The 15,805-nt window shown below is 40.6% G+C and overlaps 1 protein-coding gene across 1 annotated transcript in view; it reads left to right on the forward strand.

Moving 5' to 3' along the window:
- Positions 1-15,805, forward strand: part of VWA8 (von Willebrand factor A domain containing 8) — a 524,780-nt gene that overhangs the window by 289,222 nt on the left and 219,753 nt on the right. The window contains exons 23-24 of the mRNA XM_073663915.1: positions 11,456-11,531; positions 11,769-11,904. Coding sequence (XP_073520016.1) covers positions 11,456-11,531; positions 11,769-11,904 — 212 coding nt within the window. The remainder of the gene's footprint in view (positions 1-11,455; positions 11,532-11,768; positions 11,905-15,805) is intronic.

A 15,805-nucleotide genomic window follows, 5' to 3' on the forward strand; every position in this document is an offset into this window, starting at 1 on the left:
GGGAGTAAGATTACGAACTCATCATGAATTAGACGAGCTGTGGTGTTCAACCCCCGCCGCGCCCTTATCGTGCCCAAGCTCTGAGTTTAAATGTGATTGGCTAATTCAGAACATAACTACATCCTCAATAAAAAGAGGGCGTTCATACTTATGCAACCACAGTTTTTGCAGTTTTGTTATTTTTATATTCCCCCTAAAAAAAAAAAAAAAAAATCAGTTTGTTTTTCAATTGAATTGTACACATTATTGGTGACATTAATGGTGGAAAAACTTCTAAAATTATTATTCTTGGTATGATTTGTTTTACATGATAAAAACCTGGTATTTTAACAGGTGTGTAGACTTTTTCTTTTCAATTTTCACTGATTGAACCTGTACCTGTCTCAATGTCTCAAGAACAGTCAAGCATGATTGGCTATTTTTTTTTTAACCTCCATGGAAATAGATTGTGAGAGATATGCACGCATGGCCACGTCTCTATACACGGCAACTCAAGATGAGACCTCATTCTTGAGATAGATGCTCATGCCTCATCCAAATTCACACCTAACAGTCAGTTTTTTCTTCTCTCTGCTACTGTCTGTAAATGTTAATTTCCTATCTCTTTGCTTACCAAGTTGGCAGTATATTCCTACCGTAATTTTAGAGATGTGGCGTGCGCGAGTCAAGTACAATATATCCTCTTGCTGCCTATGGCATCACCATTTTTCTGATGTTGTGTGTTGGGTTCAAAGGTGTGAGCTTCTTTTATCCTATATATTTACCTTAAATGTAAAATCTAGGAATCTAATTTAGTGTGTAAATCTAAGTTAGGTTTAAATCCTTCAGGACAAAGCAGAAAATATTCTCTTGGCACTGAATATACATCTTCCATACTGAGCCATATTACTGCTGCTTAAATGCAGTGTAGAAACTGATGAAACCTAATGTTCTCGTAACATAATTTATGCAATAAAACTGCGCTTAGTAATTGAGAATTGTCATGTAACTAGTGGATATAGATAGACCGAGCAGGTGGGATTCCACAGAAGAGGCCTACATGCATATGATGCATACATTGTGTAATCATCACTAAGTCAATTTTCTTTTTTGTCTTGTTTTATTCTGACATATTTTTTTGTGCCAAATTCTTCAAAATGGTGCACACTGGGGGAACTGTAGTACATTTGTGACATATTTTACAACTTTTGGAAAAGTTGCAAGTGATGAAACAGATTAAAACATCTAGAAACCCTAAACTTCGTCCACAATAGTGAATATAAAAAAAAAAGCAAAAACCTATATATAAATTATAAAATATATATATAAAAAAAAAGGGCTCAAATGAAAAGATTAATATGATGCGAATGAAAAACAGGCGAAAAACAAAAAAAAACAAGACAAAAGACATGCAGAAATAATGACTATAGTATAGTCTGTATAAATTTGATTGCCAGTATGTGAGACATAAACAGAAAAAGACCAGATTCAAAGGAGCACAAATGGGCCAGTGATGGGTGGATTTCGGTGACCGTACAGATGCACTTAGACATTATTATATAACCTGGATAAAACACATTTTGGGTGCACACATTTATTGCTAGTGATTGATTTTTTTTTTTAATTCCCAGTCCATTAATGATACATAGAGGTTTAGGGGGCACTTTACAATTAATTTTGGGATTCTTTTTTTTTCATTAAGAGTTTAAAATGTTTTCATTGATTATATATTTTTTCATAATGCTGTGGTAGATTTGTCATTTATTGTAATCAATGTCTAACTTTGTTATCAATAATTGACCAATTGATTTTTTTTTCTTCATCAATTATTGACCTGACAATTCTTTAGGTCGCTTCTGCTTATAACCCAGTCACTATTTTATACATACAAGTAAAAAATACCGCAAATAACGTCTGAAAAGTCATCAAAGAAAGCGCCGACATTTTCATAAAAGCGTCTTCTGCTTAAAAAACTCTGCAGGTTTACCCGAGTTTAAAAGTCTTTCCGTGCCCATACCCTAGTACTTTCAGAGTTCTTTTGACAAGGTTCTGCTCTGAATTCCACATCAAAACCTCTTCATCTACTCTTTGAATAAGCTTCCGATTGATTTTAATGTGGAAAATCTCCTATTGTGTACACAGTGCTGTTTTATTCATGTCATTTTGAGCATTTCCCAGTAAAAACATTAGCAAGCTTATTCAAGAAGATTTTTTTTTTTTTTTATACAAGAATTTTTTTTGTAAAATCCTCATGTAAAAAACAGGGCTGTGGAGTTGGTAAGCCAAACCTCAGACTCCTCCGATTCCACGACTTCGACTCCACAGCACGGCCTCACTACTGAGCGTGTACATAAAGTGCAGCACAGATTCATCTCAACTAAAAGCTTAAAGGGGTTTTACCACAAACAAAAGTTCATGTTAAAAATTGTCTGTGTCTGACCGTGTACAGAACATACCACAGCTCCTGGGCAGGGGAGGAAGCAAGAGACAATACAGACATTACAGCAGGAGATCGCTGAGGATTCATTTTGTGAGGTAAAACATTTCACTGCCTGTTTTTAAACAATATTTTACCTCACAAAATGAATCCTCTGCGATCCCCTGCTGTAATGTCTGTATTGTCTCTTGCTTCCTCCCCTGCCCAGGAGATGTGGTATGTTCCGGACATGGTCAGACACAGACAATTTCTAAAATAAACTTTTGTTTGTGGGAAAAACCCTTTGAATCCTTAGATCAGGAATAGGACATTTCATAACTTTCCTAAATTCCTATGAAAAATTGTATAGCACATCCTGCATTGTACTACTGTACCAATTTATTATATATTTTAGGAGTTTGAGTTGGTCCATTTTATACCGACTACACAGCCCTGGAGAAAAAACTATGTGAATATACCCTGGTGAGGATGAGGTCATAAATGCACATGGCTTTCCATAGTATAGGTTATGGGTTTTTCTGCTTGTTGCCTAACATTTCAGAACTCCCAGAAACTACAGTGGAGCGAGTCTCAGACTTGGAAAGCCACCTGTTTAATTCACATACTCCTTTCTGGAGTGCTAAATTGGGCAAGAGACCCCATTCTCCTGAAGTATGAGGCATCCAGAGGTGTCCACACAGGCCACCATTAGTACTTGCCAGTCCCTGCTCCTCAGCTGCCGGTCACTACTCATCTATGTGTGGCACTAGTCCTCTGTGTGTGGCACTAGTCCTCTGTGTGTGGCACTAGTCCTCTGTGTGTGGCACTACTCCTCTGTGTGTGGCACTAGTCCTCTGTGTGTGGCACTACTCCTCTGTGTGTGGCACTAGTCCTCTGTGTGTGGCACTACTCATCTATGTGTGGCACTACTCCTCTGTGTGTGGCACTAGTCCTCTGTGTGTGGCACTACTCCTCTGTGTGTGGCACTGGTCCTCTGTGTGTGCCACTGGTCCTCTGTGTGTGCCACTGGTCCTCCGTGTGTGCCACTGGTCCTCCGTGTGTGCCACTGGTCCTCCGTGTGTGCCACTGGTCCTCCGTGTGTGCCACTGGTCCTCCGTGTGTGCCACTAGTCCCCTGTGTGTGGCTTCTCACACATTAACCAGTCTGACAAGCATTTTTGTTTCCATTTGTTTGGAGGCTGCACAGAATGGCATCACGGGCCGCAGGTTGCGCACCCCTGTATGAACAGATCCATAGATTTATCACTGAATAAGGATTTTTTTTGCCGCATCAGTAGTCTGGAAGGTTTAACCTTATAATTGGCTCTACCACATGAGACTTTCTTATTGTCTTGCTCTGGATCAACACTGTACAGTAATAGATCGAACTATATGGACTTCACTGGTAGATGATCTGCAGTATCTAGAAGTGGTCACTAACAGTATGACAGCGCTGTGCTCTTCCGCTCTGCACGCTGTTTCTGCCCTGTGCCATAACTGGTAACAGCTTACCGGAGGGGCTCTCGGGTGTTGGACCCCCACCGATCCTATGGACAGGTCATTGATATAATTGTATTTTACTTTAAATAAGTGGAGTTTATTGATTGATAGGATTATATAAAGTACCTAGCATCTATAAGTGAATGCCAGCCTAGTAGGAATGGCTAAATTGTATTTATTAATCTCTTATGTAACTTTCTGCTTCTCCAGCAGGGATAGGCAGTCAGTACTGTAACCCGGCTAATGCACAGTGTCAGCAGTGCCTCCTGACCACGTGACCCCATACTAACAAGCTTCTTTTCTTCTGGCTTTATTGTGTTGCTCTGCTGTGACATCATTTTTGTTTCGGTTATGTAACAAGCCTATTAATTTACAAACCCTTATCTCTTCTGACAAAGCTGCATCTTGGAACTAACAAGTAGTCAGATGTGGATGCAAAATCCTAGAAAGATTGCTAGAATCTTGTTGTTTGCTATCAGTATATTTTTTCATGTATCATTTTTGGATTTAACATTATTTTTCACATATTTTCCTTTTTATTCTCCAACAATATGAACATGTATTTCACATAATGTAAAGGCAGTAGTTCATTCTAATATCGTTGTTTAAAGAAAATCTGTCAAAAAGATTTTCAGTCTGTTCCTCCATTACTAAGAAATCAGTGTTTGAATTGATATGCAAATGAGGCTGTAGATCTGAAGCCCATGTCACTCCAACTCTATTCCTCGTCCAGCGCCACCGCCTCCTGTTTGACTGAAGGCTCCTTTGCATTAAAGGGAATCTGTCACCGGGGTTTGGCTATGTAATCTGAGAGTAGCATGTTCTAGGGGCTGAGACTCTGATTGCATTAATGTGTCACTTAGTGAGCTGCTTGCGGTCATTATGATAAAATCACTGTTTTATTTGCTACAGATATAGCAGCTCTCTGAATGCTGAGTTCTATATAACCCCACCCCCACCAGTGATCTGCCCATGTGCAGTTTACCCAGAAAGCTACCAATCATTGGTGCAGGGTTATATAGAGCTTATGAATATGGTTGGCTGCCTGGCAGCAGGTTTACTAGTCCTCTAATGATAATCCACTGCTGATAAATCAGTGATTTTGTCAAAACTACACTGAGCAGCCCGGTAAGTGACACATCGCTGGAATCTGTCTCTACATTATGCTGCTCTCAGATTAGGTGGCAAAAAATGGTGACTGGTTTTCTTTAAGTCACACAGCATAGAGGCTGTCAGTCAAGCAAGAGGGCGACGCTGGGCAGGGAATAGAGCTGGAGTGACAGAGGCTTCAGATATATAAATAGCTCTTCAGCCTTATTTACATATCAATTCAAACGCTGATTTTTTTCAGAAATGGAGGAAAGGACTGGCCATGTTTTCAGTTTATGTTCAGATTTTACCCCTAATATTATGAAAGTGCCATCTAATATATATAATCGTCTTATCCCGTCTGTCTGTCCAGGAAATCCCGCGTCGCTGATTGGTCCGGTCGCGGCCAATCAGCGACGCGAGATTTCAGAAAAAGATGGCGGCCGTTAGCGGCTCATCTGCCGGACGGAGGTCAGGGGCGATGCAGCCGGGAGATGAGCGGCGCCAGCACAAGTACCCCGACGTGCGGCACCGCTGACCCCCATGTGGCTACCGTCGGGAGATCAGCGGCTTGGTCCGCTGATCTCCCGACGGCAAGTGTGAAGGGAGGGACGGCTGCTCGCAGTGGAAGTACCCGCACAGGCAGCGCCGCTGCCCGGTCCTCAGTAATACCGTCTGTCCGTCCGTCCGTCTGTCTGTCCAGGAAATCCCGCGTCGCTGATTGGTCCGGCCGCGGCCAATCAGCGCCCGCCGGCCACGACCAATCAGCGATATTGGCGCCAGATGTAAAAAACGCCGTGCTGATTGCTCGCGGCCGCCGGCCGCGACCAATCAGCGATATTGGCACCAAATTTAAAAACCGCTGTGCTGATTGGTCGCGGACGCCGGCCACGACCAATCAGCACTATTGGTGCCAAATTTAAACACCGCTCTGCTGATTGCGCCCGGTGTACCGCATACATATTCTAGAATACCCGATGCGTTTGAATCGGGCTACCATCTAGTATTAGATATATAGCTAAGGGACTCATCCATTAAACAGTATCGTATGACTGCAGGAATCATGGCGGCCATGAGATATTTCTTGTGGTTAATCTATGCCCTTTGCTTCTGCTGTGTGAGGAGTTATTTTCAGCCTCTGCGGGCTGGAATGTTTAGTAGGGAATAGGTTGCTAGACTGCAAACCTCTGGTATAAAACATCAGAAATATTTATTAGAGATTACATAATAAACCATTCAGATTTACTTTTCCTTGCTGGAAGTCAGCGCAGCGCAGTCATGTTGTTATTTCTAGAACAGATTTAGAATGCAGGCAGCCAAGTCTGTACTCTGACGTTCCCAAACTGAATGTCAAATATAAATACAGATGGACAAAAGTCTCTCTGGAATTAAACCTAAAATGCTGTGTACGATCATTCACCATCTGTTTATTGAACAACATGCCAAGAAATAGATTGGAAACATGGAACACTCAATATTTCTCCCGCATATTCGGTCTCCGAAGGAAACCGTGAAATACACATGGCTTATAATTATGCAAAAGATGTCCATAGTAACACACTGGTGAGTAAGAGCCTGTGTGTGCGTAAATGCTGCGCTAAAATCACTTTATATTGCTGTTATCTTCATCATGAGAGTTGTATTGGTTCAAAGTAACTCCCCAGGAAAAAGCTGTACACCCGCTTTTTTTCCCAGATGGAAAGTTACAACTCCACCCATACTTTTCCGAGAGCCACAGAGGTCTTCACAGGTTTCACTTTTTCTCTGTGGTTCATTGATGATCCATATAGCAGTTGTCGCCAAGGCCCGAGTTTGATCCGATATTCAGTTTGCACTAAGTCATGCAAATCAATGAGTTGTTGGGAAACATCGGACCGCATTTGGATCACATCTGAGTGCGGTCCGGTTTCTGCAGCCTAACAGAATGGAGAAGATTTAGAATTTTTTTTTGTCCCTCTTCTCTGCATCCGATAGAATCGATGCACACTATGCTCATACTGTTTGATTAGAGTATCGTGCATAATCGGCTCTATTTTCTCGGATGAGAGGATCTACAATCGTTTATACCTGCTCTTATACACGTATATTTAATCAAGTGAAAGTATGTACAATGGGGAAAATAAGTAACTTTCTTATTTTGCAACTGTAAAAGTCCTTAATGTGAATAAATATTTGTGATATTTGATGTATTCCGAGCGTTGGTGTTAATAGACATACATTGGGGAAAATAAGTATTTGATACACTGCCGATTTTGCATGTTTTCCCACCTACAAAGAATGGAGAGATCTGTAATTTTTATTGTCGGGAAAACTTCACCTGTGAGAGACAGAATCTAAAAAAATCCAGAAAATCACATAGTACGATTCGTACATAATTAATTTGCATTTTAGTGCATGAAATAAGTATTTGATACAATAGAAAAACAGAACTTAATATTTGGTACAGAAACCTTTGTTTGCAATTACAGAGGTCAGACGTTTCCTGTAGTTGTTGACTAAGTTTGTGCATACTGCAGCAGGGATTTTGGCTCACTCCTCTGTACAGATCTTCTCCAGATCTTTCAGGTTTCGGGGCTGTCGCTGGGCACCATTGAGTTTCAGCTCCCTTCAAAGATTTTCTATTGGGTTTAGGTGTGGAGAGTGGCCAGGCCACTCCAGGACCTAGAAATGCTCCTTACGAAGGCACTCCTTAGTTACTCTGGCTGTGTGTTTCGAGTCATTGTCATGCTGGAAGATCCAGCCATGGCCCATCTTCAATGCTCTTACTGAGGGAAGAAGGTTGTTGGCCAAAGTCTCGTGGTACATGACCTTATCCATCCTCCCTTCAAGACAGTGCAGTCATCCTGTCCCCTTTGCAGAAAAGCACCCCTAAAGTATGATGTTTCCCCCACCATACTTAACGGTTGGGACAGTGTTCTTTGGGATTGATCTCATCTGACCACATGACCTTCTCCCATGCCTCCTCTGGATCATCCAGATTGTCATTGGCTAACTTTAAACGAGCCTGGACTTGTGCTGGCGTGAGCAGGGGACCTTGCGTGCCCTACAAAATTTAAATCCATGACGGCGTAGTGTGTTACTAATGGTAATGTTTGAGACTGTGGTCCCAGCTTTCTTCAGGTCATTGATCAGGTCTTCCCATGTAGTTCTGGGCTGATGCCTGACCTTTCTCAGAATCATCCTTACCCTATGAGGCGAGAACTTGCATGGAGCCCCAGACCGAGGAAGATTGACAGTCATCTTGTGTTTTTTCCATTTTCTAATAATTGTGCCAACACTTGTTGCCTTCTCACCAAGCTGCTTGCCTATGGCCCTGTAGCCCATCCCAGCCTTGTGCAGATCTACAATTTTGTCCCTGGTGTCCTTAGACAGCTCTTTGTTCTTGGCCCTAGTGGAGAGGTTGGAGTGTGATTGATTGTGTGTGGACTGGTGTCTTTTATACAGGTAACATGTTCAAACAGGTGCAATTCATACAGATGAGTGCAGAGTAGGAGGGCTTCTTAAAGAAAAACTAACAGGTCTATGAGAGCCAGAATTTTTGCTGGTTAGTAGGTGATCAAATACTTATTTCATGCAATAAAATGCAATTTAATTATTTAAAAGTTAAACAATGTGATTTTCTGGATTTTTTTTTAGATTCTGTCTCTCACAGTTGAAGTGTACCTACGATAAAAATTACAGACCTCTCCATTCTTTGTAGGTGGGAAAACGTGCAAAATCGGCAGTGTATCAAATACTTATTTTCCCCACTGTACACAGTGGCATCTTCAGGTCTTGAAAGATACACTGGAAACAGATTTGGTAGCAGGGGACGGAGTGACCTCTTACTATTCTTCTTCCATGTTATCTATGAACTTATTCATAAAGGTCAACTGTTTTCTTTCTCATGGCTACATACACGTAAATGCTCCAAGGACTTGAGTAAGTCAGTGATATATTCTAAGATGCATTTGACTGTAGCTAGGAAATACTGTAAAGAACAAAGACATTTTAAGCTTTTAATCCATTCAGACTCTACTCCTTATTATAATTTATTTCAGTAGTTGTAGTATTGTCTAGTTAAAGGGAATGTACCATATATATTTTTTTTATTCTTCTTCCAGATACTGATAAATATTTGATTTCTTACCTGCTTGTTTTCTTGATGGTAGATTTTGTTTTTTTTAATGAGAATATGGGGGGGGGGGGGGGGGGAGTCCTCTTTCTTGAACTGTTAACAGCTTTCAGAGATTTGCTTAAAGGCAGCTACATGGAGATAATTATTGTCTATTTTGGGAGAGGGATCTGGAGGAATCGTGCACAGCAGCTAAATAAAAAAAACTACAGAGTGTCACTCATGTGTGAACAAGTCTGAACATACTGAAAAAAGCAAGTACATATCATATAGAAAAGGAGGCAGCACACATCCGACTAATATATAAAATATAACAATCAATATTAAATGTAATTATACAGAACAAACAAGACAAACATCCATATAAGTTAAATGCATCTGAAAACCGACATGAAAACAGAGAATAACAGATTAACAGTCTGTGTCCGGGCAGACCCTCCTATATTTTATAACGCAATACCCCCAGCAATATGTGCCAGTATAAATACAACCGATAATAGGAAATATTACATCCCTGAAGCTCTGAAGATGGCTTAGTCATGTTCACATGTCACAGAAAACTTCTGCACCTTGCTTTTATATTTGTGCAGTTTCTTTTACTTGTACTGTAAATTGCAGTGGATTTGCAAAGCGTAATCCAAATCCATGACGTGTGAACTAGGCCTAACACTAGAGGAATAGCATGCTAATACATGAAACGTTTTAATGAAGGCACATGTGTGAACAGGTGCCTACAATAAGTACACGTACTTGGCAGCCAGGGATCAGGATAGCCGGTGGGAGGTAAGCCATAGGACTGGAATGCTCAGCAATCTAGACGCAGTTTCTTTTTAGTTTTTAAACTTTTACAATTAGTTTAACTGGACAAGTTTGATGTCACAAAATACTTTTCACACACTTGTGATAACTAACCTACATCATCACTGTAGTGCCCACCAACTAGGTCACACGACTCATGCCTTCGTGCCAGTGCCCATGCTTCCTTCCGCTCACATTCATTTCTGTGTTTAGCATTTTTTGTGACCGGGGGCTGTTCATCTCAGGTCCCTGTCACATGAAGAGGCTCTCAGCCCGATCTCATTAATGGCAGAGTGCTATCCAGTGTGATCTGCAGTTAAACACTGCCATGTGCATTTAGTATCAGCTTTACATGGCATCGGCAGCTAGATTGTAAAAATAAGTATTGCGGTCATCTAGAGTTAAAGGGCTTTTCTGTTTTCAGAAAACAACTATTCCCAGGTGTTGTTTGTTTTAAAAATGACAAACTTGGCTTTACTCCCCCTCCCAGGTCCAGCGCTGAGTCTCCGTCGTTGCTCCCGGTGTCTGTTAGGGCTCATTTAGACGTCAGTATTTTGTGTACGAGTTCTGTTCATGTTTTTCCCATCTGAAACTCGTACCTGTTTTAATCTATGGAGCTGTTCACATGTCCCTGTATTGAGTGATCCGCATAAAATCTCGGAAACCCGTCCTATTTATATCCGAGTCTCAGATCAATCTTACCAATGCAAGTCTATGCGTCAGTGAAAAAAAATCAGACACCACTTCAATGTCATCCATATGCTGTCCATTTTTCACGCACTGTTTGATAGGAGAAGCTTGAGAAGCCGCCATCAGATTTAATTTTTATACTAGAAAAACTGATGATAAAAACTGACACTGACCAAACTCTGTTGAAAATCTGATCAAAAACACTGATGAAATTCGACAGTTTTGCATATGAGAAAAATCATTGACGTCTGAATGAGATCTTTTTGTTTACAGCGCTGCAGTCAGTCAGTGAGCTCAGTGACTCCGACTGAGTAGCTGGCATGAGCCACGGAGCTCATTGATTGTCCGCAGTACTTTTGACATGTCAGCGCTGCAGACAATAACTGACATGGGCACCAAAGAAATACACTATATATAGAACATGTATAGATGTATACTTTTCCTCTGACTGCTCCATACCTGGTTTTGGCTTCCAAATACTGATGTAAAATACAGTACTACCCAAATACTGAACGTGTGAACGTGGCCTTAAGGTAAATTACTGTATATATTTGCTTACAAGTACATGGTTTCTTTAGATGTAGCTTAATAGTGAACGCCAAGGCAGCCCATGGCCAAGAGCTGTGATATTTTACGCAGAAAGCAGCAATGTTTTTTAAACATTAAAATAAAATAAAAAAGCTCCTTTCATGCAAATTTGTAGTGTGTGCAGCGTGAGTCCCAGGAGATACTCTGGATATCTATGTTGATTGGATCATTGGACAGGTATACTGCAATGTATCTCTGTATCTCTTCATGTTATAAGCCTTAGATAATTCTTATTGATCAGTAATGTATTTGATTTCCATGTATCTGTTATTTTTCCTGCAGGGACACAACTGTGCAGAGTCTCACATTGCAGCCATCTGTGAAGGAGGGGATTATAGTATATGAAGACTCACCACTGGTAGGTGTCCTTTATTAAAAACGCAATTGTAACCCACCTCTGAAGTATTAAGTGTCATATGTATGACTGAGCGCTCAGTCACATCAGTAACCCACACTGAGTCATGTCACCTGTCACATCTCTAAATATAGTTGTTGTCATCACCAATGACCACATACAGTATAAGGATTTCTTCAGCAGGTGTACGGACTAAATATTAGTATAAATGAAACAACTGTCTTTACTTTTTATATTTAGGTAAAAGCTGTTAAAAAGGGCCATATCCTGGTAATAGATGAGGCAGACAAGGCCCCCACTAATGTCACGTGTATTCTGAAAACCTTGGTGGAAAGTGGTGAAATGATTCTATCAGATGGAAGGAGACTTGTGGCCAGTAAGTACATTGTATTATAAATTACTACAGGTTATGCCTTTCCCAATGTTATACATAAAAGCTTAGACATTTTAAACAGAAAAAAAGGAAAACTAACTCTTTAGACATTTGTGACTTATGAAATAGTAATTCTTGAAAGGATACTTATTCATTATATAATGAATCAATAAAATAAAAAACGGACACATACTCCCCTCCTGTCACCCCTATGGATTGAACATAGGGTGCTCATGTGGATGCCATCAGGTTGTCCGAGTACGACTGAAGCCTGTGATTCCAGACATTAGTTTTGTCACATCAAGACACCGCAGTCATCGCTTCCGGAGCTGGCAGCAACCACCAGACTGGCTTGAGTGTGCACCTTTTGAGATCGTCTATTGTGGATTTTGACGTGTGTTTAGGATCATTATCCATTTGTAGAAGCCATACTCTTTTCAACTTCAGCTTTTTTACAGCTTTTTATGATTGCATCAAGAATTTGTTGAAATTTCATTGAATCCATTCTTTCCTCTACCCGTGAAACCCCGTGCCACTGCATGATTTATTCATCCCCATGCTTAGTGGTTGGCGAGATGTTCTTTTCCTGAAATTCTATGCCTTTTTTCGTCCACACATACCTTTGATCATTGTGTCCAAAGAGTTCTATTTTAACCTCATCGGTCCACAAGACTTGCTTCCAAAATGCATCAGGCTTGTTTAGCTGTTCTTTTGCATACTTCTGAATACTGAATTTTATGGTGATGACACTGGAGAAGTTTTCTTCTGATGACTCTTCCATGAAGGCCATATTTGTGCAGATGTCTCTGAACAGTAGAACAATGTACCACAACTCCAGAGTCTGCTAAATCTTTCTGAAGGTCTTTTGCAGACAGGCAGGGGTTCTGATTTGCCTCTCTAGCAATCCTACGAGCAGCTCTCACTGAAATTTTGCTTCTTTCCAAGACCTTATCTTGACCTCCACTGTTCCTGTTAACTGACATTTCTTAATTACATTTTAAACTGAGGAAAGGGCAACTTGAAAACACTTTTCTATCTTCTTATAGCCTTCTCTTGCTTTATGGGCCTCCACCATTTTCATTTTCAGAGTGCTAGGCCGCTGCTTAGAAGAACCTATGGCTGCTGGTTTTTGACACAAGGTTAGAGGAGGCTGGATTTTTATAAAGCTGGGAAATATGCATCACATGGCCTTTCCTAACGATGATAGTGAACAAGCCATAACCCTAACAGGCTAATTAAGGTCTGAAACCTTGATCAAAGTTATCTGAGCACAAAAATCTCCAAGGGTGCCCAAACTTGCATCAGCCCATTTTTCAAATGAAAAAAATGACAATATATATATATTTTTTAACTTTAGGTCATTTAGTTACATAGTTAGTAAAGCCGAATAAAGACTTGCGTCCATCAAGTTCGACCTGTTAGTTCTGTAATTGCTAAAGTTGATCCAGAGGAGGGCAAAAACCCCAAATGATTTAGCCAATCTTCACCTGAGGAAAAATTCCCTCCCGACTCTGAAACCAGCAGTCAGAATAAATCCCTGTATCAACCTACTATTTTATTCTATTTTTAAGTATATGCAGAAATCTGCCTGGTATCTAGAAAAGCATCCAGTCCCCGCTTGAACTGGTTTAGTGAATCCGACATTACCGTCTCCTCACTCAGTGAATTCCATATTCTCACTGCTCTTACCGTAAAGAACCCCTTCCTATGCTGGTGCTGAAACCTTTTCTCTTCCAGTCTTAGTGAATGCCCTCTTGTTACCGTAATATCCCTCCTTTTGAACAAATCCCGGGCAAGGTCTCTATACTGTCCCCTAACATATTTGTACACATTTATTATGTCCCCCCTCAACCTTCTCTTTTCCAGGCTGAATAGTCCTAGTTTTGCCAACCTCTCTGGGTATTGCAGTCCCTCCATTCCCCTTATTAATTTTGTTGCCCTCCTTTGTACCTTTTCAAGCTCATTTATATCCTTTCTATATATTGGGGCCCATAACTGAGCACAGTATTCCAAGTGTGGTCTGACCAGTGCTTTGTACAGTGGAAGAACAATGTTCTCATCCTTTGCAGCTATACCTCTTCTGATACATCCCATTACCCTGTTTGCCCTTACAGCAGCCGCCTGACTTTGGGCACTCCAATTTAGTTTGCTATCAATCAAGATGCCCAAGTCCTTCTCCATCTCTGAATTCCCCAATGATTTCCCATTCAGTGAGTACTGGTGACTTCCATTTTTCCTTCCCATATGTATGACCTTACATTTCTCCTCGTTAAACCTCATTTGCCATTTAATGCTCCACCTACCCAGCTTATCCAAATCCCTCTGTAGGTCTTCACTATCCTATTTTGTATTAATTGTTTTACATAACTTTGTGTCATCTGCAAATATTGATATTTTACTATTTATCCCGTTGACTATGTCGTTAATAAAGATATTAAATAACATTGGGCCTAGTACAGACCCCTGTGGTACCCCACTAGTGACGCTTACCCAATCTGAGTATATTCCATTTATAACCACCCTCTGCCTTCTATCCTTTAGCCAGTTAGCTACCCACTTGCAGACATTTCCCCCCAGCCCCATCATTCTCATTTTGTATACCAACCTATTATGTGGCACGCTATCGAACGCTTTTGAGAAGTCGAGATACACGACATTCACTGGTTCCCCCTGATCTACTCGAGAGCTAACCTCCTCGTAGAAGTCAATCAGGTTTGTTTGGCAGGAGCGATTCCTCATGAATCCATGTTGGTTCGGGGTTAATAGATTATTAGCATCAAGATGCTCCATGATTGCCTCATTAATAAAGCCTTCAAAAATTTTGCCCACAACGGACGTCAGACTCACCGGCCGATAGTTTCCGGTGTTACTTTTTGCTCCCTTTTTGAATATTGGCACTACATTCGCCTGTCGCCAATCAAGTGGTACAGACCCAGTCTCAACAGAGTCCTTAAATATAAGATATAACGGTCTGTCTATCACATTACTTAGTTCCCTTAGTACCCGTGGGTGTATGCCATCAGGTCCTGGTGATTTGTTTATTTTAATGTTACTGAGGCGTTTCTGTACTCCAGCTTGGGTTAGATTTGTCATACTTAGTGGAGGATTAAGCTTGTCACTTCTCATTTCGCCTGTTAGTTCTTTTTCCTTTGTGAAAGTTGACGAAAAAAATGTATTTAATAGATTAGCTTTATCCTCATCTTTCTCTATGATTTTGCCTTCATCACTTTTTATCGGTCCAATATTATTCGATTTAATCCTTTTACTATTTATATACGTAAAGAACAGTTTGGGATTTGATCTACTTTCCCTAGCAATACGTCTCTCTGTTTCCTCCTTTGCTATTTTTATTTGTTTTTTGCAGGTTCTCGTTTTTTCCTTGTAACACATTAGTGCCTCCTTGCTGATTTCCTGTTTTAATCTCTTGAATGCCTCTTTTTTGCTATTTAACGCCTCTTTTACGTTCTTATTCAACCATATTGGTTTCCTCTTATTTCTGGCCCTTTTATTCCCATACGGTATATACCTCTCGCACTGAGTATTCAGAATTCTTTTGAAGGTTTCCCATTTACTATTCGTATTTCCTTGATTAAGAACTTTGTCCCAGTCTATAAGTTGAAGGTTTTCTTTCAGCTGATCAAACTTCGCCCTCCTAAAGTTTAATGTTTTAGTTGTTCCCTTATTGATAACCCTACTGAAGGGCATTTTGAAATTGATAATATTATGATCGCTATTACCTAGGTGCCCCCCTATCTGTACCTCAGTTATTCTATCAGGCCTATTAGTCAATATGAAGTCCAACACTGCCTTCCCTCTCGTTGGTTCCTGCACTAGTTGGGAGAGATAATTATCCTTGATATTTGTCAAGAACCTTTTTCCTTTCTGCGATCTACAGGTTTCTGTT

The sequence above is a fragment of the Phyllobates terribilis genome, unplaced genomic scaffold, assembly GCF_046119375.1.
Source record: "Phyllobates terribilis strain yellow unplaced genomic scaffold, ASM4611937v1 Scaffold_2__4_contigs__length_985480577, whole genome shotgun sequence".
Lineage (NCBI taxonomy): Eukaryota > Metazoa > Chordata > Amphibia > Anura > Dendrobatidae > Phyllobates > Phyllobates terribilis.